Source organism: Bos taurus, chromosome 11, assembly GCF_002263795.3.
Source record: "Bos taurus isolate L1 Dominette 01449 registration number 42190680 breed Hereford chromosome 11, ARS-UCD2.0, whole genome shotgun sequence".
Lineage (NCBI taxonomy): Eukaryota > Metazoa > Chordata > Mammalia > Artiodactyla > Bovidae > Bos > Bos taurus.
In genome coordinates this window covers 32,421,161-32,449,030 of record NC_037338.1, presented here as the reverse complement: position 1 = coordinate 32,449,030, position 27,870 = coordinate 32,421,161, and the positions used below count along the sequence as shown (strand labels likewise).

The 27,870-nt window shown below is 36.0% G+C and overlaps 1 protein-coding gene across 22 annotated transcripts in view; it reads left to right on the top strand.

Annotated features, from left to right (window-relative positions):
- Positions 1 to 27,870, top strand: part of NRXN1 (neurexin 1) — a 1,252,733-nt gene that overhangs the window by 1,079,101 nt on the left and 145,762 nt on the right. For 11 of the 22 annotated variants that reach the window (XM_059891008.1, XM_059891011.1, XM_059891009.1 and 8 more), the window contains 2 exon segments: positions 18,281 to 18,370; positions 19,748 to 20,067. In XM_059891008.1, the coding sequence (XP_059746991.1) occupies positions 18,281 to 18,370; positions 19,748 to 20,067 (410 nt within the window). 22 annotated transcript variants of the gene reach the window in all.

Here is a 27,870-nt window from a genome sequence, read left to right as displayed (position 1 = left end):
TGCTTTCTGCATGATCCAGTGAATGTTGGCAATTTGATCACTGGTTCCTCTGCCTCTTCAAAACCCAGCTTGTACATCTGGAGGTTCTCGGTTCATGTACTGCTAAGCTTGAAAAATTTTGTGTATAACCCTACGAGCATGTGAAATGAGCACAATTGTATGGTAGTTTGAACATTTTATGGCATTACTCTTTTGGGATTAGAATGAAAATTGACCTTTTCCATTCTTGTGGCCACTGCTGAGTTTTCCAAGTTTGCTAACATATTGAATGCAGCACTTTAACAGCATCCTCCTTTAGTATTTCAAATAGCTCAGCTGGAATTTCATTTCCTCCATTAGCTTTGCTCATAGTAAAGCTTCCTAAGGCGCACTTGACTTCACACTCCAGGATTTCTGGCTCTAGGTGAGCAACCACATCATTGTGGTTATCCAGGTCTCTAAAACATTTTTCGCATTTCTTTTGTGTATTATTGCCACCTCTTCTTAATCTCTTTTGCCTCTTTTAGATCCTCAGCATTTCTGTCCTTTATTATGCCCATCCTTGCATGAAACGTTCCCTTTATATCTCCAATTTCTTGAAGAGATCTCTAGTCTTTCTCAGTCTATTTTCCTCTATTCCTTTGCAGTATTCACTTAAGAAAGCTTTCTTATCTCTTTGGATAGGAGATTCTCTGGAACTCTGCATTCATTTGGGTATATCTTTCCCTTTCTCCTTTGCCTTTCACTTCTCTTCTTTCCTCAGCTATTTATAAAGACTCCTCAGACAACCACTTTGCCTTCTTGAATTTCTTTTTCTTTGGGATGGTTTTGATCACTGCCTCGTGTACAATGTCACAAACTTCCATCCATAGTTCTTCAGGCACTCTGTCTACTGTTTTAAAAAACAGTAAAAGTAAAACAGTAAAAAAAAAAAAAAAGACTCTGTTTTAAAGTCTATTTCATTCCTGCCGGTCTATGATTCCATGCAGTCTGTGAAAGCAATAATAGCCATCATAGCGTTAACAATGACTGTGTACCAGAATCTAAGATCTAATCCCTTGAATCCATTTGTCACCTCCACTGTATAAGGATTTTGATTTAGGTCATACTGGACTTTAGTTTTACCACCAGACATTTCCACAACCGAGCGTCATTTCCACTTTGGCTCAGCTACCTCATTCTCTCTGGAGCCACTGGTAATTGCCCTCAACTTTTCCCCAGTAGTGTATTGGACCAACCTCGGGGGCTCATCTTCCAGTGTCATATCTTTTTGCCTTTTCATACTGCCTCTGGGATTCTCCAGGCAAGAGGACTGGAGTGGATTGCCATTCCTCCTCCAATGGACCACATTTTGTCAGAACTCTTCACTATGACCCATCTGCCTTGGATGGCCCTATGCAGCATGTCTCATAGCTTCATTGAATTACAAAAGCCCCTTTGCCACGAGAAGGCTGTGATACATGAAGGGGAGTATCAGCTATAGACTATATTCCTTATGTTAACCCATTCACTATATGGCCTAGATGCTTATCTTCCTTACATTACTTTGATATATATCTCTTCCTGCTCCTCAATCCTTCAGTGACTCCCCAAAGTGGACTACAGAAGGAGTAGAATTTGTGGGGATGAAGAGTTTTGTGGGAGTGATTTAGTCACTAAATCATGTCTGACTCTTGTGACCCCTTGGACTATAGCCCGCCAGGCTCCTCTATCTATGGGATTTCCCAGGCAAAAATATTGGAGTAAGTTGCCATTTCCTTCTCCAGGGGATATTCCCAACTCAGGTCTCCTGAATTGTAGGAGGATTCTTTACCAGCTGAGCCAACAGGGATGCTGAGAAGAGAGCTATGTAGTAGAATCAAATGTCTTTCTCTCAGGTCTCATGTTTTCCACTTTGGAATCTTATTTTTCATATTTTATTTTTTGTTTTTATACATTAGACTTTTTTTTAAATATGATTTTTCCAATTTATATTTTTCTATGTAGCATTCATAATGTTACCAATTTCTTACCTTTGCAATAGGAAACCGAAGATTATAGCTGTTTGTTTTTTGCTGTATTTTTAATTTCAGTTTCATAGCTTGAACTTGACTGTTATTTGTCTATATTGAATATACCTAAAAGCCATTTATTAGAAAAACTAAGTTTAATGATTGATTGCATCTAGAGTATTTTAATGTATAACCAAACCAAAACAAATCCAAACACTAAGGTCTATTGTATTTGCTCATAATGTGTGATAATATTCTTTATTTACTTTTTTATTTCCTTTAAAAAGTAAATAACATAAACAATAGTAGTTTTATGAGATAATTTACTTCAACTCTTAATGAACCACAGCACCTTTCTTATTCTCTAATTATCTTGTGCTCAAGAGACCAATCTCTCAAGGTTATCAAACACAAACTGAACAGGTTGAGAATTGGACCAGATTCTAGTTTTAAAGTCTATTTCATTCCTGCCGGTCTGTGATTCCATGCAGTCTGTGAAAGCAATAATAGCCATCATAGCGTTAACAATGACTGTGTACCAGAACCTGTTCTCAGGTGTTTTCAGTCAGTTCAGTTCAGTCGCTCAGTCGTGTCTGACTCTTTGTGACCCCATGGACTGCAGCACACCAGGCCTCTCTGTCCATCATCAACTCCTGGAGTTTACTCAAACTCATGTCCATTGAGTCGGTGATGCCATCCAACCATCTCATCCTCTGTCATCCCCTTCTCTTCTCGCCTTCAATCTTTCCCAGCATCAGGGTCTTTTCAAGTGAGTCAGCTCTTTGTGTCAGGTGGCCAAAGTATGGGAGTTTCAGCTTTAATGTCAGTCCTTCCAGTGAACACCCAGGACTGATTTCCTTAGTTGATTGACTAGTTTAATCTCCTTGGAGTCCAAGGGACTCTCAAGAGTCTTCTCCAACATCACAGTTCAAAAGCATCAATTCTTCAGTGCTCAGCTTTCTTTATAGTCCAACTCTCACATCCATACATGACTACTGGAAAAACCATAGCCTTGACTAGACGGACCTTCGTTCTTACAAGTAATCTTGCAATTTATCCCCATTTTACAGATGTGATGACACTTGGAATGTTAACATGTCTTTGAATTGAGTACATTACTGAGAGTTGAACCTGAGATTTTTTTAATCCTTATAAAATCAAATAGATTTGATTATCTCTTTCCATAAATGTTAATAGCCCTATAGTTTAAATATATAGAAAAATCAAGGTTTCACAGATTTGAAACTGGAAACTTTCTTGGAACTATTAAAAGGAGACTTTTCTTTTTTAATGAGAAATATGTCAGCTACACGTGCTATAATTTTCACCTATGTTATTGTGACCAACATCGAGTGTGTGAAAAGCTGTGTATTCTTGATAGTATGCTCTGTTGTGACCCTTTCCCTAGTCATGAGGTAAAATTTCTTTGTCATCACATAAAAAGTGTGGCAACCTAAAATCTTTGTTTTAAAGTCTAGTCAAATAAAGTATCTCTGGCTATGCATGTCATTAGTGACAGGCTTGGGATCTTTTACCTTGCTTTTTTTTAGATCAGAGGTTTTTTTTTTAGTATACCACACTGCCAGCTAAAGAGTGAAACATATTTTGCATAGACTTCTTTTGGCATCAACTTTATTAAATACCAAGTTATTATAACATATATTGCAGCATATCTGCAATTTTGTCTATTTTTTGATGTAATATTGAACATACAATGCACTCACTTATGTCTGAGAGCTTATATGTGATGTTTCTCCTCAAAATGCCCAGCAGATTCTTAAAAAAGATTAGTAGTCCTATGCCTTTTTTGACTCCCAGTTTTGCTATCCAAACTAGAACTACTGTGTCCCTACAAATAGTTAGCAGAGTCATTGTGTCAAATTTCATGAAGGGAATTGACTTCATATATAAACCAACTATTTCTTTTGTTTTCCCAATGTATTAATTAGAAAAGCAATCTCTGCTGTGGCTACCTATTTTCCCTTTTGAAAAGCAGGATTGGGAGAGAATGGAGACTAGAATCACTAAATTTGTATTAGAATGGAGAATAGAATCAATAAGTTTCCCCTCTTAATGGGGAAGAGGCTGGGAGCATGAGATAGGCCTGATAGATCCCAAGGTGGAGAGATTTGGTATGATAAGGCGAAGGGCAAAGGATAGTTAAAGAGAAAAGTGCCTGGGAGGGTACAGTTCATTCATTTATCTAGTAACTCATTCAAAAACCTTCCTTTAATACCTCCTATGTGCCTGGTCCTCTGCAGGGAATACAGAGGTGACCAGAAACAGACACGGTTCTTCTCATGAGTTTACAGTTTGTTGGAGAGAACACGTTATTTCAAATAACCCCTCCACTTAAAGAGTAGAAAATACACTGGTGGGGGCCAGAATGAATGTCTAGCGCTAAAGTAGCAGGTGCTACTGCAGTCCAGATGTTGGTTGGACTATAGCACGGGGAGTGGAGAGGGAAAGACACTGATGTTGAGAACGAAGGCATGGCTCTTCTTCAGACTCCAGGTACGTTAGAAGAAAGCAGAAGTCAAGGTCAGTGGCAAAACTTTTCTGCTCCCTTCTACCAAGCATTTTCCCAAACCAAAAGCAGATGGAAAGGTATATTGCAGTCTGACTCTATAGGTAAAAGTGGTGATGGTAAGTCCAATTTCTCAGGAAATAGGAGGGACCTTGAGATGATATTACGATGGGCTTCCTTGGTGGCTCAGTGGTAAAGAATCTGCGTGCAATGCAAGAGACGTGAGTTCAGTCCCTCAGTTGGGAAGATCCCCTGGCAGAGGAAATGGCAACCCACTCCAGTATTCTTGCCTGGAAAATCCCATGGACAGGGTCACAAAGAGTCTGACACAACTGAAGCTGCTGAGTATGCAAGTCTTTCTGTTTTAGCTCCAATTAGTATAGTTATCCATTCACCAGGCCTTCCACTGTCCCTGAAGACTTTCAGCAGAGGATCTCACCCTATGGCAGGGCTACTTCACAGACGTTTGAAATTGGCCCTGGCTCATTCTTTAGTGATAAGCCCTAAAAGAGAATGAGAATAGAGTAAGATATCCATCCAGTTTTGATTACATGATAAATATTTCAAGTTAACAGTCAAAGTTGCTATTTTTTGTTGGTGGTGGTATGGCTTTTGGCAAGGCCCAAAAATCTAATTACTGTCTCACAGAATCATTTTTGTGTTTATTTTAAAAGCCTCCTCAGGCAGTTTCTAAGAATAGAAATTTGTATGAGTAATATAGGCTATGTCCTCTGGGACTTAGAATTGATCTACAGTTTTGAACGTGGGCACAATAAACATTTGGTGATCTCAAAATATTTGCCAATTTGAAGAAAACCAGTATATTTCAATAAAAGAATCTTACCTTATTGAACCATTAATATTAGTAGAGATTTATTTTGTGCAGTAAAATGCATTAGAAGCTGAATGCCAAAACTACATTTTTAATAGTACTGCAGTGGTCTATGCTCATGAAGCTATAGGAGTCACAAACTAAAGAAAATGGATTTCAAATAATTTTTTTTAATTTGAAAAATTTTATTTATCTATATGAAAGGTTAAATAGCTCCTTTTGTAAAAGTTGTTCTATATACCATGCACAAGCACATGTGCTCAGTCCTGTCTGACTCTTTGCAACCCCATGGACTATATAGCCCTTCAGGCTCCTCTGTCCCTGGAATTTTCCAGGCAAGAATATTGAGTGGGTTGCCATTCCCTACTCCAGGGGATCTTCCCTATCCAAGGATCAAACTCACATCTCTTGCCTCTCCTACATTGGCAGGCAGATCCTTTTCCACTGTGCCACCTGGAAAGCCCCGAAACATATATATACCTCATGCTAAAGTCAATTTCATCATTATCTTTTAACCTAATGTAATATGTAAATTGGTAGACTTTGTTTGGTAACTATGCTTAAGTACCAGAATTGTGTTGCAGAATATTATGATATGCAGCAAATACAGAAAAGGACAAGATAAATTATTTAACCAGAATTAGAAATTAAAATGGATATTTAAGAACTTTATTAAATTGCAAATCCAAAAGTACTTATTTCTAGCCCTTTTGGCAATTAGTGGCAAAATATAGTCACATCTGCTTAACATTAAAGGTGTTTGAATAAGCCAACAATATATGATTTTAAATCATCCCTAGATTAATTTGCTAGGGCCACCATAACAAAATACCACAGACTGGGGGGCTCACACAGCAGAAACTTATTTTCTCACAGTTCTGGAGAATAGAAGTCAAGGTCCCCATGTTAGCAGGGTTGATTTCCTCTGAAGCTTGTCTCCTTGGACTGAAAATAGCTGCCTTCTCTCTCAGTTTTCCCGTGGTCCTTTCTCTCTGTTCACATGCAGAGGCATGTGCAGAGGCGTCTTTTTGTGTCTTCTTATTCTTACAAGGACACCAGCTAGATTGAATTAGTGCTTATTAAAAAGGAATCAATTTAATCCTAACTTTAAAAGCCCTATCTCTGAATACAGTCAGATTCTGAGGTACTGGGCATTAGGGCTTCAACATAGGAATTTTGGGGGAACATAAGTCATAACAGTTTGGAAGTGTTTGAAGGGTTCTTGAGTGGAGGATAACTACAAACTGTTGATTTCCACTGAAGTTACTGCAAGGTGCCAGTTAGATTTCAAAGACTTAAGGAAAAAATGTAATGAAGTGTTAATTAGGTCAGGGTTGTATGGCCCAGCTAGTTTAGCCCTATCCTTGAAAATGACATGATGTAACTGTAGAGGAGCTGGGTTGCAGAATGACATAGAAGAACATGTGAGTGGGTCAATTCCAGCTGTTCTTACTAACAGAGCATCAGCTTAAACTTTGTTGGCTGATTTTATACTTTTGCTCGTCTCTCCATTCCATTCTCTGAGTAGGAATCCACTAGAAGTCACAGTTGACTTAAGTTTAAAGGGGAATACTGAGGGCACTGGAGAAATTCATGGTCTTATTTGAAGTGATGCAATGAAACTACTCTACCTACTACATTCTGTAGGATGCCTGGATCTCAGTGAGTGATCTTCACCCACGCTGGGAGTTAGACTTGGGTCACTAGCGGCAGATGTTCAACTCTGTTCTTGTCAGATTTTATTGGATGGGAAGTCTCATGAGGATGTTTCCTGAACCAGGAATACCTCCCAAAGTACAGTTCCCTAGATCACAGGTGTTTGAGATACCAGAGAAAAGATTTTACTTAGCTAAATTTGGGACAAAGGGGTTTGCAAAGAGCACCCACCAATTGATTTGAAGAAGTGCTTTAGATTCCCTCTTAAAATTGTCCTCTCATTTCTCTAGCGCTAAGCATTTAAAACAAAGAGGAGGTAAACCTCTTCTCTTTTCAAATGTCATATTATACTCTCTCTCCTAGTCTCTTACCCACTTTTTATAAAATCGAAAGCTCCTAAAATCTAATCTCTGTCAGCCTTTCTCCTCTTGAAATGGTTGTCAGAGCAGTGACATGCTTTGGTGGGTGGTTAGAAAGAAGCAAGACGACTGTCTACATGGTGAGAGGTGTGTGTGTCTGTTCAGCTGAAAGAAAAAAGGAGCCAAGTTTATAACATTAAAAAAATCAGAAAAAATGTAATGGCTTAATTATAAAGGTCTCTCTGTAGGATGATTGAAAGTCTTCTTACATTTCCCAAAGACTATGAGATAGTTTAAAAAAAAAAAAAAAAGAGGAGGAAAAAAAGAAAAAACCTTGCCGATTCAAAGATTTCATACACTTCAAAGAAATTTTCAGTATTAGAAACATTGATGATATTTTGTTTTTAATGGCTCTAAAATTAAATCCATCATAAAACCCAACAGATAGCATGTTTTAACAGATGGCATAATGCGTGTCTTCCTGGTTCTACCTTAAACTTGGGGCTGTCAGTCATTAGCGTTGAAGATGTCTTGGGGGCCTCACTGTCCACTGACCTCATGTTACAGGTAGTAGGACTAAGTTGCTTTAGGCCAAACAATATCCACTTCTGTTTATAGTTTCTATGACCCTTCTTTGCCACAAGCATTTTAGGGGGAGAGGAGGAAGAAGAGTTAAAGATGTTCTATTTGCAGTACATCTCCTAGAAGTGTTAATACACAGATTAAAATGTCATTTAGAGACCTCAGTGATATCAAATGTTTTCTTATTCCAGGAGCATCTTTGTTACTACACTGCTGCACAGAACAGATGGTGGACCCCTAAATTGTGTTTTTCCTTTGACCTCCTTTCAGTTGTTCCCACTGGCTTACAGGTAGTCATGCATAAACCTCTGAGAAAGGAGCTGACATTGCTTGAGAGAAAAACGCAGTGATTTTGACAAAGCACCTATGGGGTTCAGGACATCACTTATAAGTCTAGTTCCTTGGCCTTTATTTGTCCTAGGAAAGAAAAACAGATTTGTTTTCTACTCTTTTCACACCTATGTCAGCTACCTTCCTGAGCTCAGATGGGTGAGAAAGAATTTCCATGACCTTTATATTTCTAGATGTGTCATATTAAGCAGATTTTACCAGATGACAAATAATGACACAATCACAATGTAATAGTTAATATTTACTGAATGGTTATCTGTTCAAGGCACTGTGCTAAGAGATTTATATATGTTGTAAATATTGTGTCACTTATTCTTATAAACACTTATTTTACAGATAACAAAACTGTTATTCAGAGGTGTTATGCTCCTGGTTCAGAGTTACCCAGCTAGTTAATAGTAAAGCCAGGATTTGAACCCAGGCATTAGAGTTCAATATCTTAAATACCAAGAGATCTCATTCTACAATGAATCTGATCACACTGGCACTTTCTTCTAAGAAATAATTTCTGACAACCAAAATAAAATTTTATTGAGGGAAAGTTATTAGGGTTTTTAGTTCAAATTTACAGTGTTCTATTTGCCTACAAAAGAAAAATGATTATTTTATTTAAGAGGTTTTATATTTTATGAAATTGAAGAGACTGGCATCGATCCAACAGCTGTATCTTAGCCTATCCTCTGCACTTGCAGGGCATTTAATCTTAAATAATTTGTGTACAGTAGAGAAACCTCATCTTTCTAAATGAAGAAAAAAAATCTCCCTGCATTCTAATTACTTTTAGAAAAGAGAGAGTGAAGTCCATTGAAAACAGTTAGAATGCAGTAGAAATCAGACATATTTTTTTTCACTAGAGGATAAGGAACTTTCTCAATACCATTTTCAGGCTATATCAGACCATCTTTGAGACATTTACTTATTTCCTCTCCCACAGACCAGTCTAAATACTAAGAAGAATAGACTAAAAGTCAAGGTTGATATGAGAAGGTAGAAAATCCATCTGTACACGTACTTCTCTGATTTTCAGAAATAAATAACCCGGAAAAGAAGGATGAGCGAGTATATATGTAACTTCTTATTAGGGTGGATAAGCTTAAATGTTGACATTGCGATTTAGAAAGGGCATAAGGTTCTCATATCTGGGAAAATTGCAAAATGCCATTTGTAAGGTAATGTGGGGATGTTCTTACATTTCATTTTTCTTATTCTCTCCACTGAGTGATATCCATCAGTGGCCCTGTCTGTTTCAACACAGCTAGTACAAAATAACTCTTTAGTATGCGTGATAACAGAGTATGACCCTTAATTTATCAGAGTATGTTCTGTATTTTCTTATCTGCTTGTCCCTGATGCTTTCATTTCTTTTTTTTCCACTTCTGGTTTTTGATATGATACTCCAGTTGTTTTTTTGTTTTTGTTTTTGTATTAGGAATCCAACATCCTAGAAGGCTTAGGGAAGAACCTATAAATCACTGTTCATTACACATAGGCAGTTGAGACCCAAAGTTCACAAGATTACCTTTATTTCTAATTCTTTTGATGGAACAATATCCGAAGTAAAATTTTGAATGTAAGTAGCTAGTAGGAACATATGCTCATAAAAAACTTTCTATAAAGGCACACTAGATATCTTAATGTATTTCCACATAACAAAGGGACATGAAGGGAGAAATTTCTTAAGCCAGTTAGAAATACGCTAAGCTTCTAATTTCTTCCCCAAAGCACTGTTAAAGCCTGCATAGATAGCTTATGGTTTTCTATGTTCAGCATAACAGCAGTCTCACATGAAGATATTATTTAACTGGATACAAAGGCCTGCTGTTCTGCAGAAAGAACTGGGGTGCCCTGTGAAGCATTAGTTATGAACAGAGTATTTCCCTCCTTGAGCAGCCTGTTCTTTCTTCAGCTGTGCAAGTGGGCTGATTGGCAGGGCACTTGAGTGTGCCACCCTCTCTTGCTATAACATTGTGTTAAGATACTACATTTAATTTGTAGAAAATGCTTCTTTTTAAAGAAATAGTAGGGGCAAAATTACAGTGTTTATAAATATACCAACAATATTCAATTAAATTTTGGAAAATATCACTCATCATCCCTCCACCCTAACACGAATATTTTCATTTCTGCCTATTACCCTCAAATTCTTGCCAACTGACATAGTGTTTTACTTAATAGTCCTAAGATTATGTGTATTACATATTTCACTTTGCATGACAGAAGTATTTTAACCTCTTTTATTCATATCTGTAATTATTTTGAGTCAAAATATATTCTGTTAGAGAATGTATTGATTATAAAATAGATGTAGGAGTGTAGAGTTTTATGAAGTTACAGAGAATAATTACTTATCAACCTTTTGAAGATTACTATCCACATTACAATACATTTTTTATCTGGTTGTAATTTCAATAAGATTTAGATTATTTGCAATCTAGGTAAAGTCCTGTGTGTTCTGTCACACCTTCTTTGTTCTAATCCATTTTCTTCTGTGAACTTCTGTGGCAACTACAATTCAAACGGTGGTTTATTGTAGATGGATACCAAGTTATGTATTATGTTGAATTTCCATCTAACTTTTTTAATTTGGCCCTTGACTCCCCAGCCAAAGTCCAAGCATGTATGCCTGACACAGTACTTTGAGTACACGGTCAGTGCTTGTATGTTGACTTCATTGAATCAGATTGCTTTCTTAATGTCTACCTAAGCTATACTAAAGAAACAAAGGGTTTGACTATTGAAACTAGAAAAGGAAAGTAAAGACTTTTGGGGACATAAGGTATGTCTAGAAAGAGTAGACATGGATCCATGACATCGATGAGTGGCATGAGAACAGAGATAAGAGATGGACAAGGAAGGAAAAACAAAGGCAATATGAAATCCAAGCATAAAGGGAATTTATCATAAATAATATACTTATTTATCATAAATTATATGATACTTTATATTATATATTAATTATGATAAATAATAATATCAAAAGGAGAAATAAGTTGGCCAGACTCAGATGTGTGTGTATGTATGTGTGTTTGTGTTGGAATGAGTGGGGTTGCTGAGGTGTACACAGAGATGCAGGAAATTTGCAAAGCAAGGTGAATGGCATCAGAGGATTAGCTTGTTTGTAGAAGTTGAAAGAAGTCCAGTGACTAGAATATAAAGAGTTAGAAATACATGGTTTCAAGATGAAACTAGAGAAGTCAGAAGCCAAAGGATGTATATGTTTGTTATGTACCCAACAAAAATCATAGCAAATTATGTAATATACAGGACAAATATTTTCATTAGAACATCTACATTTTTTTAACAACTTTGTCCCTTCAGGAGTGTCAATTATGTTCAAAATCTACTTATTTGGAATATTACTACCTAAATTAGGTACTACTATATTGTATGATTTGTATAACAATTGCTAGTACAGCATTTCGTTGGAAATTATATAACGATTCTGCTTTTAACACCTGAGTAATTTTTCAAAATTATGTTGAACTTTTACTTTGCTTTATGGGTCTAGGCATATCCAAATGCCATGTTCTCAATTATAGACAAAATCTAAAAGTTGACTCCTAAGCTTCTCTGCAATATGTATAGCTTTTAGGAACCCTTTTGTGTTTCCTTTCCCAGTGTTTAAAAGAGCAGGAATTAAGAAGCCTTCAAAAGAAGCAAGTATCTGTGTTTTCACTTTCATATTATTCTGAACAAATGTTGGGTTCATAGTGTTGCTTTTCCTTATTGTTTTCCACGTATATTACTATGTCATATCAAAAACTGCCACTTTTATTTCCAAGGAGAAATTACACATCAGGGGAGATCTATGAAAATAAGAGTAGAAAAACATGTTAGCGAAGTTCATATAGCTTGTCTCTCCTCACCAATAGTCATAAAAATATGATTATAATTTTATTCCCTTTGTTTTCTGAGTCCCACCATGAAATTTAACTCCAAGTCAAGGATTTGAGTTTTATTACTCCTTGCTGCTTACCTTGATTCTTTGAAATTACTCTTGTTTCCTTGACATCTGCTGATTTATAAAAAATAAATATATAAATACACTATACTGTGACCAAATGTTATTGGTTAGATGGGAAAGTAAAACTATCCGGAATTCAATCAAAATTGAGGATGCTACACTCTTAGGTCTGAATGATCAGATTTTCCTTTCTGTTCTTCACCTGTGGAACTTTGTTTGAAATGCCCCATTATACATAGCTTGTTGTTTTTTTAGTCTCTAAGTCATGTCTGACTGTTTTGCAACCCTGAGGGCCATAGTCCACCAGGCTCCTCTGTCCATGGGATTCTCAGACAAGAATGCTAGAGTGGGTTGCCATTTTCTTCCCCAGAGGATCTTCCTGACACAGGGATCGAACCCACATCTCCTGCATTGACAGGAAAGTTCTTTACCACTGAGTCCTAGTACCTTAAACCTAAGTGGCCACACCAGTTAGAGCTAGAACCTATCAGTTGGTGGTAGTGTTACTCCATGAAGACCTGTTGTTTAGTCACTAATCTGTGTCCAGCTCTTTTGCCACCCCGTGGACTGTAGCCCAGTAGGCTCCTCTATCCACAGGTTTTCCCAGGCAAGAATACTGGAGTGGGTTTCCACTTCCTTCTCCAGGGAATCTTCCCCACCTGGGGATCAAACCTACCTCTCCTGCATTGGCAGGCAGAGTTTTTACAACTGAGCCACCAGGGAAACCCCACATGGGGCCTGCTTCCTGTCAAAAATACTGAATCCTGAAACTGATACAATGTTAGGAATCAATGATATTTCAATTTTTAAATTTATTAATTAAAAATTGCCAAATCCTTCAATTTAAAGAAAAACAAACCAAAATTTACATACTCTTTTATTACTTAAAAATTACTTTAACATAGACATACATGTTACTGGTGACATTTTCAGTGGAGGTACCAAGTTTCACCCATATAAAATTAACTGAAGAATAAAAAAAAAATAAATCAAAAAGAAAACCTCATTCCACTTTTATTAGAATAAAGGAAGTATGTGACTAAATTATTATCCTTTATGCAATGAGAAGTTCTGGTTCTATAAGCCTAATTTATCTGCTCGATAGATTGCTGTAGTTGATTTGCACGCTTTTTAAAAAGTTGAAACTCTACTTGGACCATTTTTATTATTCCAAAATGAGAAAGTCTTAGATAAGTGGGTCATTACTGCTTTATTCTCACCTTGGATTTAGGATACTTGAAGATGAAAATAGCTTCTCACCTTTGATTTGATTTGGATTTTCAGATACATTTTCGTTTTAAAAAATATCTTCTATCAGTATAAACCTGCAACCTCTGACCGTCCGCAGAAAGCCCATGTAATATTTCTACATCCCAACACACTTGGTATCAAATCTCAACACTTTCCAAAGAAAAGGTCATCAGAAATGATATTTATCTTTGACCTTTCCTGATCAAATGGGTTGTTTTTATGTCCTTTATATTTTATGTAAACTTTAGAAGTATACCAAAATGTGGACAAGATTAAATAAAATTAACACAATCACACAGAGTTACTGGATATGTTGTAAATAATATAGCACTATGAATTTGTAAAGAATTGGCATTTAGGCCAATATCTTGGAATGCTGCTGCTGAGTTGCTTCAGTCCAACTCTGTGTGTCCCTATGGACTGCAGCCCACTAGGCTCCTCTGTCCATGAGATTCTCCAGTCAAGAATACTGGAATGGATTGCCATTTCCTTCTCCAGGGCATCCTCCCAACCCAGGGATCACCCAGGTCTCTTAACGTCTTACCTGCATTGGCAGGCAGGTTCTTTACCACTAACGCCACCTGAGAAGCTCAGTGTCTTAGAATAATATACCTAATTTATGACTTTTCATGTTCCACTTGTTAATGAAAATCATGAGGTAGACGCGAAATATGGGCTTATACCTGGCAAACTTAAACAATCTGAGCTATTTCTTACCCACTACTAGAAGGAGTTTGGGAATCATCTGTTAGAAGGATACTGTCACTCTACTATAATCAGATGTGTCTTTGTCAATAATGTATTGGACATGAGTTTGAGCAAGCTCTGGGAGTTGATGATGGACAGGGAAGCCTGGCGGGCTGCAGTCCATGGGGTCACAAAGAATTGGACATGATTGAACAACTGAACTGAATGTATTTATATATTTTTTTTGAAGAAAAGACATTAATTTTTTAATTCTAGTAGAAGAACAAAAAATTTAGAGAATAAAGTCAACATATAATGAAGTAAGCACCATCTAATTTCCTATCCATTACACCAAGAATAAAGTCTGTCCTTGGAAGGCAGGAGGAGAAGGGGATGACAGTATGAGATGGTTGAATGACGTCACCAATTCAGTGTACCTGAGTTTGAGCAAACTCTGGGAGATAGTGAAGGACAGGGAAGCCTGGTGTGCTGCAGTCCATGGGGCTGCAAAGAGTCAGACATGACTTAGCAACTGAACAACAACAAACTGGATTTCAAAATCAAATATTCCAATTTAAAAGTTATTATCAACTAAAAGGCATCTGAAATTCGGGAATTATAGGATTGTATGACCCCATTTGTATGGCTATCTTTCTTAAATATTATCATGTCATTTTATATCTATCTCTGCTGCCTACTCTAATTTTTTCTTCTTGTTAGATCACCTCTTTGCTATTCATTGGGATTTCAGTGGGGTTTTTTTGTTTGTTTTTTAAGCTGAGTCTCATCAAGAATCTTCCAAAGCTATTGCTGATTTAAATTGTGCTATAGCAATCATGTTAATTGTTCTGTGGGTGCCAGTTAAAGGTATGAGGGCAAACTGTATGTGTGTATGCATGTGTATATATGTATTCTTGTGCTTTTATGCACTCTTTTCAATATCATTCAAAAGCCATCTATTTCCTCCATCTGTATTATGTAAGACTTTTCTCTATACTTTGAGTGTGTGTGTGTGTGTGTGTGTGTGTGCATGCTCAGTCATGTCCAACTCTTTGCAATCCTATGTACTGTAACCTGGCCGGGCTCATCTGTCCATGGGATTTTCCAAGCAAGAATACTGGACTGGGTTGCCATTTCCTCTAGGGGATCTTCCCGACCCAGGAATTGAACCCACGTGTCCTGTGTCTCTTGAATTGGCAGGTGGATTCTTTACCACTGAGCCACCTGGGAGGGTTTCTCTCTACCTTCCCTACTAATGATAACTATGATTATCTACTTTGTGGTATAGGGCAGTTATTATTAAAAAATAATGAACTGATTGGCTAAATGGATATTCAAATCATTAAAGACCTAAAATTATAATTGACATGTTTCCTTTGAAGAGTACAAAGAGAAACTTAGTTACATGCAGTCTATCCTCTGGGCACAAGTGTTTGCTTTCTTGTGAATGTTGTTAGCCTGTGAAGATGAGATAATGGTGCCACGGAAGCTATCAGAATTTAAAACAAGATTTCCTTTATTACTTCATTCTACAAATATTGCTTTGGAGTTCGTGTGATAGGTATTGTGTGCACACTGAAAACGCAACAGTAAGCACTACAAATAATACCTGACTTCATGGAATTTCAGAGTTCAGAGAGAAAGCATTTATTGAATGTGCAGTTACAAGGTTAGTTCTTGTTTCTATAGGGCATATATCAAGTGCAAGGAAGGTATTTATTCAGGTGTCCTAATTTAACTTGAGAACATCAGTGAAGACCTCCTGAGAACTGATGTTCCTGCCAAGAAGACTCCCTTAATGAGTCATGTTTGGCTAAGGAAAGATGAGAATGAGCTGGGAGTGAGAGAAAGTCAAGTAGAGGAGAGTACAAATGAAGAAGCCCAGAGAGGTGAAAGGAGGGCTTTAGAAGAATTGAAAGAAGTCTCAGTTTCCATGAGGATGGAAAGAGGAGAGCAAGGCAATGACCACTTTGAGATGAGGAAGGGGAGGTGGGAAGGGACCGGATCATGGAAGTCATCATAAACCTCATCATGTTGGTTGATATTTTATCCTATAGGCAACAGGCAGGTTACAATAGACAAGTAGCATGATTGGGTAGTAGCTGACAGTGTGGAGAATGGGTGGGACTGATTGCAGAGAGGATCCAGAGAGATCTATTAATATATTGTAGTGGTAACTGGCAAGAGGTTATTTGTAGTCTGGACTTGGGTGGTGTGTGAGGGAATATTAAATCGTTTCCGATGATGGGAACACTCTAGCATAAAAACTTGGACAAAGAGCTACATAATTATAAAGTTGTCAGGAGCATTATACTAGTGTAAATTGGTATGCGTGTTGGTCAACAAAGAAATCCATAGAGCAAAGATTATGTGTTTTTGAAAATAGTTTATCAAATTATGTACATAAGCATGTTCATTACATAAATCATATATCAGTCAAAAACACATTCATCAATAAATGTGCTGCCATAAGACAACCAATATTAAATTTTAGTATATTTTTCCAAATATATATGTATACAGGTACACAAAAGAGAATGTAAATTGAACACACTTTTTGAAAATGAAGATAGACTTGTAATTTAGGCTATATTATCCTTTTTAGAAAATTATCAATATACCAATATATGTTCCCATAGGAAAAAATATTCTAACATTTTAATAACTTCATAATACAGAGAAATACATATGTGTTTTTATTAAACTGTATATTTGATTCCATTTTGATATTTGTACTTTCAGTTAAATTCTAATGTATGAAATATTTTCAGTCATATTAAACTTCAGAAGACAAATTGATAAAGTCTAAATGACAGTTCTTTTCTCTTTCTCTAAAAGTATGTGACCAATATCATGGTGGGTTTTTTGTGGTAAGTATAGTATATAATAAGACCAGCCCAAGAAAACACATTAATTATTCTAAATGAAAGAAAATTTATATCTTTTTTCTTCCCCAGTAAAATGCTCTGGTCTTTTCCTATGGGCAGTACTACCATTCATCATTTCTTTCACCTCTGAGTTCCCATCTGAGCTATTACTAAAATTCCTTAGTGCAAGACTCCATGTTAACTAATTTTCATAGAATAGAAAAACTTCTGGCAATATACACAATTGAGTGCTGAGATGGAAGCCTAGATTCTTCCTAAGTGCTTTATAGATCAAGAAAACAGTCATCTATTTGCAAGCAATACTCAAGGTCATTTTAAACTATGTTTTTATTAGATTAATTTTTTGTTCAAAGTATCAAGGCTCCTACATAGTTAGAGCTATGAATACGGAACCACTATTGTGGCTTGTGTTTGTTCCTGAAGCTATCATGCCTTTTTTAGAATAGTTTAATAAAAAGCAAATATTTGAGTATATAATTTTTTTCAAATGTTATACACCTCAGCATGTCAAGCTTTAAATGAAACTGAAGGACACTCAAATAAAGTCACTTTTGTCAAAGCCTTCTCCTATCATAACATATTTGGATGATGCAAGATGCATTCCCTTATGATGTCCAAGTGGTTGATAAACCGATTTCTGTGGAATATGTAAGAACTATTCAGACTTTGTGGTTTCCTTAAATGAGATGAATAAGAATTTCTCTTTTCTGAATAGGACATAAAGTATGCTAGGCCTATTTTAGATGCTTCAGTGTGCCAAAGATGGTATTAAGTTTGGTGTTCATAAATTACTAATCTGGAATAAGAGATTGAATGTATTTTGAAAACTTAAACCTGTTTCACCTGAACATGTTTAACTAGTTAATAAGAAACATCAAAAAGACAAAACCCTGAGATCAACGGTCATTTTTTTGCAAAGCTATTATATGCTGTTTAAATTGGTTGTTCGGGTCTGTCTATAACATAAGTTTTAATAACCTAGCTCAAATGCAGATTTCTAATTTTCAATTAACATAGGAATAATTTTGTTTGCTAAAATAAAATAAATGAATGAATGACAAGTCTGAAACATGAAATGTTCTAGGTAGAACTTTTTAAAATTCCAAATTTCAAAAAATCATGTGGCAACTGTATAGCTCAAGCTTTAAGTATTAACTTTTAACCTTTGACCTTACAGATTTTAACCAATGAAATGTCTCTTTAAACTTTAAAGGAAACAATGATAACGAGCGCCTGGCGATTGCTAGACAGCGAATTCCATATCGACTTGGTCGAGTAGTTGATGAATGGCTACTCGACAAAGGTAAAAAACATTGATTAAAACTTCAAATAAAAAAATAATTTGAACATAACCAAGTAGTACTTCATTGTAACACTAATAAACATAAAAAATAAATTTTCCGTAAAACTAAATTAAAAACAGATTTAAAACAGTAAAATGTAGATAGTAATATTTGCATTCCTTGTATAATACTTTCTATACATTTTTAGACGTACCAGCTGTTTAATAATCTTACCCTGTTAACTTAAGGTTAAAGGGACTGTTAAATATAATCCACTAACTCAATCTATGAAGGTACTCACAGCAAGCATTAACCCAAAATGATAAATCATTCATAGATTATATTACATGTTCCAGCCTCTAAATTATTAACTAAAATATATGTAGTTCTGATATCTTTATTATGGTCCTGAAAAACAAACAAACAAACAAACAAAACTCTTGGTTTAAACTCTAGGCATCTTAAATAGTGGGCAATATGGATTGCCAGTCAAAATGAAGTCCCTTTAACGTTTGCAACCTTCTAAGAGCATTTGGGAACAAGCCCTAATTAAAACTGAACTTAAAGTTGTGTGCATGCTTTTTATGAACAGAGAGCAATCTGCTAAAAATGGATACTCAATTTGATGATTTTGGTACTGTTGCTGAGGATTGCTGTTTAATGGAAATGTGCCATAATTTCTCCATCGGTTTGTGTATCATTCCTGAAGCCGCTTTTTACATCTGAAGCTATGTGTTTTTTTTCATTTGTTTTGTTTTAATAGACTTGCTGAAAGCCAATCAGAAAAATCTTTTTGGAGTTTTTGTTTCTTTGTTTTGTCTCTGACACACTCAGTGTAAACCATGTGTTTCTTTTCAGTGTATTTGCCAGAAAAGTAGAATAATTCAAATAACAATGGACTATTGCATTCAAAAAAATAAACATTTCTAAAGAAAAGCATATGGATACATGTGACCATTATGTGAATTATGAAATTTTTACAATAAATTTAAATTAGATTTCAGCTGCTATAGACTAGTTTCTGCCAGTGGTAATTTTAGAATGACAAATACTTGAAATGTTAGATATCTTACATATTTTTAATTTATCAATTTAGATTTGAGATCTTGAGGTAAAAGAGAAAGTGATCCACTGAAAATTGATTTATAATATATATCTTTGATTGGTCTTTTAGCAAAGGCACTACATTTACAATAAGTTGAGAATTTATAAGTATTTGCCAGTGATTATGCATTTCATGGACACCTCATTTATAAGCAATGAATTATGAGTCAAATGCCTCTCTTATAGTTTATTGCTCTCATTATCCACCCCATGAAAGATCTGTTTTATCATCCTTTATAGAATGTAGAGTTCACAATCAACATTTTTGCATGTATGTAATATTATTTTTACAGGGCGTCAGCTCACAATCTTCAATAGCCAAGCAACCATAATAATTGGCGGGAAAGAGCAGGGCCAGCCCTTCCAGGGTCAGCTCTCTGGGCTTTACTACAATGGCTTGAAAGTTCTGAATATGGCAGCCGAAAATGATGCCAACATCGCCATAGTGGGAAATGTGAGACTGGTTGGTGAAGTGCCTTCCTCTATGACAACTGAGTCGACAGCCACTGCCATGCAGTCAGAGATGTCCACGTCAATTATGGAGACCACCACGACCCTGGCTACTAGCACAGCCAGAAGAGGAAAGCCCCCTACGAAAGAACCTGTTAGCCAGGTGAGTACCTGGATTTCATTTCTTCATTTTGAATCTGTGACTATGAAAGTGGACTTTTCTGCATGTGTGTCTTTTCTAGAATGGGATTACTTCTGATCTCAATCATTATGGCTGTTTTGAGACTTGCTTAATATAATGGATTCAATTTGAAGATTAAATGTTGGTTTGTGGCTTGTGAACTTTGGTAAACTTTGTATTGGTTTGTGTGTGGCTAGGTTGATGGTCTTGATCCAGTAACCTTGGTCTAGACCAAGCTAAGGGGATTGTCTGAGCATTATACACGGTTTTCACTTTTTAAGTTAAATGAACAAGTAAATTAATGAAGTATCTGCAAGACCTTGTTCAAGCTCAAAACTTTATCAAAATTAAATAAAAGCAAGTTCTGAAAATCTTAAAAAAGAAATTACCTACAGCACTTGTATTTTGAAGTCTGAAAATTTTGAATTGGAAGGCACGTGGGTCTTGTCATGAACGATAAGTCTACTCTTCTACTGTTGATAGGAAAAAATGCACTATTAGTTTATCTGAGTACAAAGACCCAAAATATGGTATTTAAAAACTGTCTTGGGCCAACATATTTTGTACATTATGTGGCTAACTGCCCTCACCCAAAATATTCACTGAGCTTATTTTTCAATCTTATGTCTAAATTTTTAGGGGAAAAAAATTTTAAATGTCACAATGTACAAGAAGTATACAATTCAATTAAGATATTACTTCATTAATGATTTGTTGTTGTGTTTATTGTGTGTGGCTTATTTAACAATAAGCAGGTTATTCAAGCAAATCTGATATAGGAAAGCAAAACACAGAACAATGATAAACTTTTTCCTTTAAGTAAATAATTCAAAAGAGGATATTCTAGGACATTTAGAATTGGAAATATTCTTGTGAATAAAATTTTAATTAAGCAGATTTTTTTTCCTCAGAAGTCTTGCTTCATCATTAATGAAATTGCAGCTGCTTAAGTTCTTAGGTAAACCAGATATATCCCCCAATAAGGAAGTATCAGCCTCATTTTAATATGCTTTATTTATTAGTACTTGCTATGTAGTAAGAAATTATGTTTGTTAAGAAAATATGTGTAAAATAGCTATTTCATGTACAAGTTAAACACCTAAAAATGAAGAAATTAAAATTTATGCATTTTATAATATTAAGTAATGTAAAAGGAAAATAGTTAACTGCCCATTAATTGCCGATGAAAAGACTCTCTTTTTTTATAAGCTATAACATGTTTAAAGATAGCAATGGTTTATGGAAGTAAATGATCTAATCAATTAGTGATTACTTGGTTCATTTGAGGAGGTATTGACTTAAATAAAAGATTACTAGGTTGATTAAAAAATAGATATTTTAAATCTTCAGGTTTCAACAGACCAATAATAGCAATTAAAGAATTTAGAATAATATACTACAAATATTCAATTGTGGCAACAGTGTTTTAAAGTTGTACTGAAAGCTTTTAAAATTCTCTCATAAGGATATGTTTGTGATTACAGGTAGTAAAATGTGAATGTATGAAAGAGAGACTACTGGAGAAGAAATCAAATTGCTTATTTTTGAATAGCAGGCTAATTTATTGTGAATTTCCTTTACTTCACAATTGATTTTTAACTGCCCTCCAACTACAAAGAAATTATTGATATATACAGAATTTAAGTGTTTGCTAGAATTATGAGTCTTGGAAGTTTCAATAGGAAAGTGATTTGTAATGCTCAGTCTAAGACTATAACCTTTGACCCATTTTTGCAGGTTGGATGAGGCATCTTCCTTCCATAATGGCTATAACTGCCTGCTTTTATCAACTGTCTTACTCAGTTGTATGCCAGGGAGGGTCATTTAGTTTTCAAAAGCCATACTGGACTGTTTTCTCAATCAACGTGTATTTTCCTCAGTGATAACACAGAGCCTCTTAAGTTACAATGCCTATGTACCGAAGGGTGATTGCATGTTTTAGAACTATAGAAACAGATTTTTGGTCAAGCAGAATTAAATTGGATTCATTTCAGATAGATGAGATGAGGTTTTTTCAGCCATTCTGCAAGGCAAGTAGTGGGGAGAAATGTATTTTTCAGTTTTCACAGAGTCAAAGAATATAAAAGAGAATTCACAAAATGTCATCCCATAAGATTCTGTTTACATTCTTATTTAAAAGTGAATATGCTTTAAAAAGAAAAAAAAAGTTTTTCTTCTCTTGATAGTGATCAATTTTAAGACTGATATTTACTTTAGAAAGACATGATCTATGTCATGAAGTAATGGATCCATTTACCAACCCTTCTGATTAAATAATTTTAAAAAATATGACTATAACAATATTAGTAGTACTTTTTAATATAGATTATATAAAATTCACAAAAAGTTATTTTGTTTATGATATTTAGTATCTAAATGTTTCCATAAGACCCACTCATCCTAACAAAGAGAAACTTTCTATAAAGATAATCCCAGAAAGTGAATCTTCGCAAACTTTTGACAGTATAAAGTTCTTCAGGATGCTGAGATCTTCCTTCTTGGGTTTGGAGGCAAAAGTGTTACACAAGATCTTTGATGGCTAAGTGTTCCCTGCTCTTCTGAATAATATGGCAATCTATGATGTATATGTGAAAAAAGTGTTAGTTGCTTAGTCATGTCCAGCTCTTTGCAACTTCATGGACTGTAGCCCGCCAGGCTCTGCTGTCCATGGAATTATCCAGGCAAGAATACTGGAGTATGGGTAGTCATTCTCTTCTCTAGGGAACCTTCCAGACCCAGGGGATGAAACCGGGGTCTCCTGCATTATAGGCGGAACCTTTACTGTCTTGAGTCACCAGCCAAGCCCTTGATGTATATGTAGCTTTATGTAAATGAGTTAAAGCAAGTTAACATGCAAAGGACAATATTCATTCCCTTTGGTTGCCAGTTTGTAAAGAAAGGAAATTGTTTATTTTGAGATCAATATTTTGACATTTCTTTTGGTCTATGCTTTGTATCACATTTTGCAATGTTGTATTCTTTCCATTAAGAATATATTAAAAGTTAATTACATACTGTAGACAATATGGATCCATGGTATTGCCTTTTGGTTAGAGAAGGTATAGTATAATAGAAAGATCACAGCAACAGGTTTCCAGTTTCAATACAACCTCCTATCTTTGTGAGTATCTTGGACAAGATGGTTAACCTCGCTGCACTCTGGCCTTGCTTGCTATCTCTCTAAAATAAGTGGGTTTAGGAACCTCTTGAACTGTGTTGTTCTTGTTTAGTCACCAAGTCATTTCTTACTCTTTTGTAACCCCATGGATTGTAGCCTGCCAGGCTCCTCTGTCCATGGAATTTCCCAGGCAAGAATACTGGAGTGGGTTGCCATTTCCTTCACCAGGAATCTTCCTGACCCATGGATCAAACCCATGTCTCCTGCTTGGCAGGTGAATTCTTTACCACTGAGCCAGCAGGGAAGCCCCATGTACCCAGTGGTATATCAATGTAATTATTAATAGAATCCTTTTTTGACTCTCAAAAGCATCCCAGTTTAGTTCACAAATTGTATTATGCTCTACTTTGACAACATATTTAAAATCTATCTTTGCAAGAAAATCATTCTTCATAAGAATAATAGAGAGGCCCTGTCTTTTACACTCAGAGTAGAAACTGACTCTGGTCTCCTTACCTGATCTCAAGAATCCATAGTGTTTTTCATCTTCTTTTCATCTCATTTCAAAAACCTTAAAAAAGGAGAGAAATAAGGCTTTGAGAGATTCTGGTTTTTGACTGGAGGGACTATAGTTTGCAACTCTTAGAAAGAAATTAAATTGTAGACTGGAGCAGAATCAGTAAGTATGAGTGAAATGTACTGCAACAATTTAGTGGTTCCAGTTAGACTTTATTCAGAATAGAGGTAGCAAACCTACTCAAGAAAAGGTACTATTGAGGATTTTAAACCATTGGTAGGTTGTCAGGACATGTGTATTCACTTCCTACTGAACTCATTGGTATTTGATTCCTGTAGAATGTTCCAAAAAGAATCCCGATTAGTGTACAAACAAAAAAAGTGTTTGAATGTGTTGGACACTGCTATTGCTTCCTGGCAGCTTTGGAGATACTCATAAAAAATTAATGCTATTTGTTTGAAAAATGTAAGCAGAGTGCACACATATTTCCATGAAAAATATCTAAAGCTAACAAAAAACATTTTGTAACTCCAAAGAGCAAAATTTTATTTTTTATTAAAAATATTAATTAACCTTAGCTGTGGCTTCATTATTAAAAAATAACTGCATTACTTATAATTATGTGTGTTCCTGATAACCACTCTGCATTTTAAAATACTGGTGACATGAATAATTAATTTTATTTTCCCTAGTCTAATCATTCTGCTGAATTTACTTAAATTACTGTAGATTTTAACTGCAAATTTTAGTGCATAGTGAAAAGAAAAACACTTGGGTGTAGATTTGAAAATGTATACAAAGGCTCGTTCTTCTGAAACTAATGGTGCCGAGTAAGAAAAGTATGATTCATTGTAATTTTAAATGTAAAGAAGCACTGCTATTTAGAAGGTGTTTTCCCCCTCATTACTGGTAAACAAAACTTCTAGGATATATACATTTTAAAGAGTTTATTGAGAAATTTAAGGCCCAAAGAAACTAAATAACTTCCTCAAGGCTATGCAGCCAGCTTCTTTTCAGAGTATGTTGAGGTGAGCTGGTCCTCTGCCCTTGAGCCTGGCCTCTGTTCAGAATCTCATCACTTCTGCCTTCACATATTCTTAACTAGTTCAGTGTGATCTCTACCTAGGTAGGGATCAGGCTTCTCTTTTTGAAAATGCAGATATGAGCCTTAATACATCCAAGTATTTAAGATAAAGAGCAGATTCCCGAATGATCATCAGGGTCCATCCTTCACAGCTAGACTCCTATCTGCCTCACTAGGAAGTTTTATCTCTACTCTTCTCCACAGCCATTTCCTCTGATCTGTTGAACTACTAATAGAAACCTCCAGAGGTCATGCTATTTCACACCTCTCTCTGCTCTGCCTGCAAAGCCCTTTCCATTGTTCACCTACCTATTTCCATCCTTCATACTCTTCCCAATCTCTCCCAGTCTGCTTCTGCCTTCTGAGAGCCGACTATTTGAAGAGGCAGCACTGACAAGGCTGTTAAGGGTGTAGTATTGTGCAAGGGTCAAGGGCAGTGACTCCAGAAGCCTGAATGCTTGCTTAAATCTCAGTCTTATTTTCCCTGTATACTGGCTGTGTTCCTTAGGCAAGTTAGCCTCTCAGTATCTCTGCTTCCCATCTATAAAATGGGGGTGATGGTGTCATAAACTTATTGTGAGAATTAAATAGTCACTATCATATGAGAACTATATACAGTCACTGCTATTTGACAATTTTTCATTGTCCAAAGAAAAATTTTTTTTCATTATGGTTCACCCTAAAATGAAGAGAAGTAAAAAATAATGCCTGACACATGTAACCTTTATACAAATAATAATTATGTTTGAAAAGCATTCTTTAAGTACACTGTATGAATTAAAGCATCTTTCTTACCTTTAAAATATTTTCTTCGCCCTTGCAAACAATAGCTCTGAATTGCTGTTTCTGAATCAAAGCGTCAATTGCATATACTGAGCACGTACTGAGCTGAAGGGGCTTCCCAAGTGGCACGAGTGGTGAAGAACCCGCCTGCCAATGCACGAGACGTAAGAGATGCTGGTTAGATCCCTGGATCCAGAAGATTCCCCGGAGGAGGGCATGGCAACCCACTCCAGTATTCTTGCCTGGAAAATCCCAAGGATAGAGGAGCCTGGTGGGCTAGGGTCCATAGGTCGCAAAGAGTCGTGGGACACGACTGAAGCCACTTAGCGTGCACACACGCGTGCACGCATACTGAGCTGCATTCTCTGTTGAATGTGTTTTCCACAGGGAGGCGGCGCCATTCCCCTACAAGTATGTTGAAGAGCAGTGGGAGGCAGGAAGTGATTGAGGGGGAGCGTTGTCACTAGCATTTAGTGGGAGGGGACCGAGAACACTACGTGTACTGCAAGGTGAACTGTCCACTGACCCCATACCCGGCACTGTTTCACTCAACCTCCAACCACCACCTCTAGCAACAGAAGTTACTATTGACTGAGAAGCCCAGAAATCCCCTATACCTGTTTCCCAGCTGTTCTCAGGCAGAAACTCATTCATCTATGGTGCTGAATATTGAAAATATGACTTCTGTAATTGTCCTCAATAACATGTCTTGATTAAGGAGCTTAAAAATTCATGTTATACTCTTTTTTCAACATGGATATGAAAAACATCAAGTACTTCCAGCTGTGCGTTAGACTAAATTGGGGTTATGATTCTTGATATAATTGATACCATTTGGGAGAAATGGAATGATTTAAGACCCTGTATCTAATGAGTATGTGACAGTAAATTCAGTGAACATTTTCTCAGAAAGGACTGGTGAGATTGTCACCGTTCCTGATATTTCAAGTCTCAGTTGAGGACAAAGGAATTACTTTTTATTAAGTCAGGTGTCAGGTGTGAAGTCGCTCAGTCGTGTCTGACTCTTTGCGACCCCATGGACTGTAACCTACCAGGTTCCTCCACCCATGGGATTTTCCAGGCAAGAATACTGGAGTGGGTTGCCATTTCCTTCCCCTTTTATTAAGAAATGAGTTAAATTTAAAGTAGCAATAAAATAACCTTATCTTCATGTCTTTATTTTAGTCAATACTATGAATTCTGGGTACCATAATAATCTGGCTTTCAAGTACATAAGTATGTTTATGTTATATCTGTTGACTTATTCCTCTTTTACATGTAATAAGTATTTTGTTAAGGAAGGGAAGGAGGCAAGTCATCTGGAATAAGAAAAATGTGTATGCATGCATGTATGTTAGCAATGCTTTTTTCTTTGATAATATATATAAAACAGTAGGTTTAGTTTAATAAACTGATATCAAGATTAAACTTAAATCTCTCTAATAATATCTTGTGGAAGTAGAATTGATGTACAGTATACGTTTGCAGATTCTTTTCCATTATGGGTTGTTACAAGATAATTGAATATAGTTTCCTGTGCTATCCAGTAGGGCCTCATTGTTTGTCTATCTATTTTATATATAGTTGCCTATATCTGTTAATCCAAAACTTTTGTTTATCCTTCCCCCTGCATTTCCACTTTGGTAACCATAAATTTGTTTCTGTTTATAAATCTATTTCTGCTTTGTAAATAAGCTAATCCTTTAAAAAACAGAGTCCACATATAAATGATATGGGATATTTGCCTCTCTCTGTCTGACTTACACCACTTATGATAATAATCTCTAGGTCCACCCATTTTGTTGAAAATGGCATTATTTCATTCTTTAAATGGCTGAGTAATATTCCATTGTATATCTGTGTACCACATCTTCTTTGTCCATTCATGTGTCAATGGACATTTTACGTTGCGTCCATGTCTTGGCTATTGTAAATAGTGTCACTATGGACATTGGGTACATGTTATCTTTTCAAATTAGTGTTTTCATGTTTATGGATATATGGCCACGAGTGGGAAATTGTTGTGTCATATGGTACTATATTGTTAGCTTTTTAAAGAACTTCCAAAAGGGTTCCCTCTTCTCTGTACCCTCTCCAGGATTTGTTATTTATAGATTTTTTTAATGATGGCTATTTTGACCAGTGTGAGGTGGTATCTCACTATAGTTGATTTGCATTTCTCTAATAATTAGTGATGTTGAACATCTTTTTATGTGCCTGTTGGCCATCTGTATGTCTTCTTTGGAGAAAAGTCTATTCAGATCTTCTGCCATGTTTTGATTG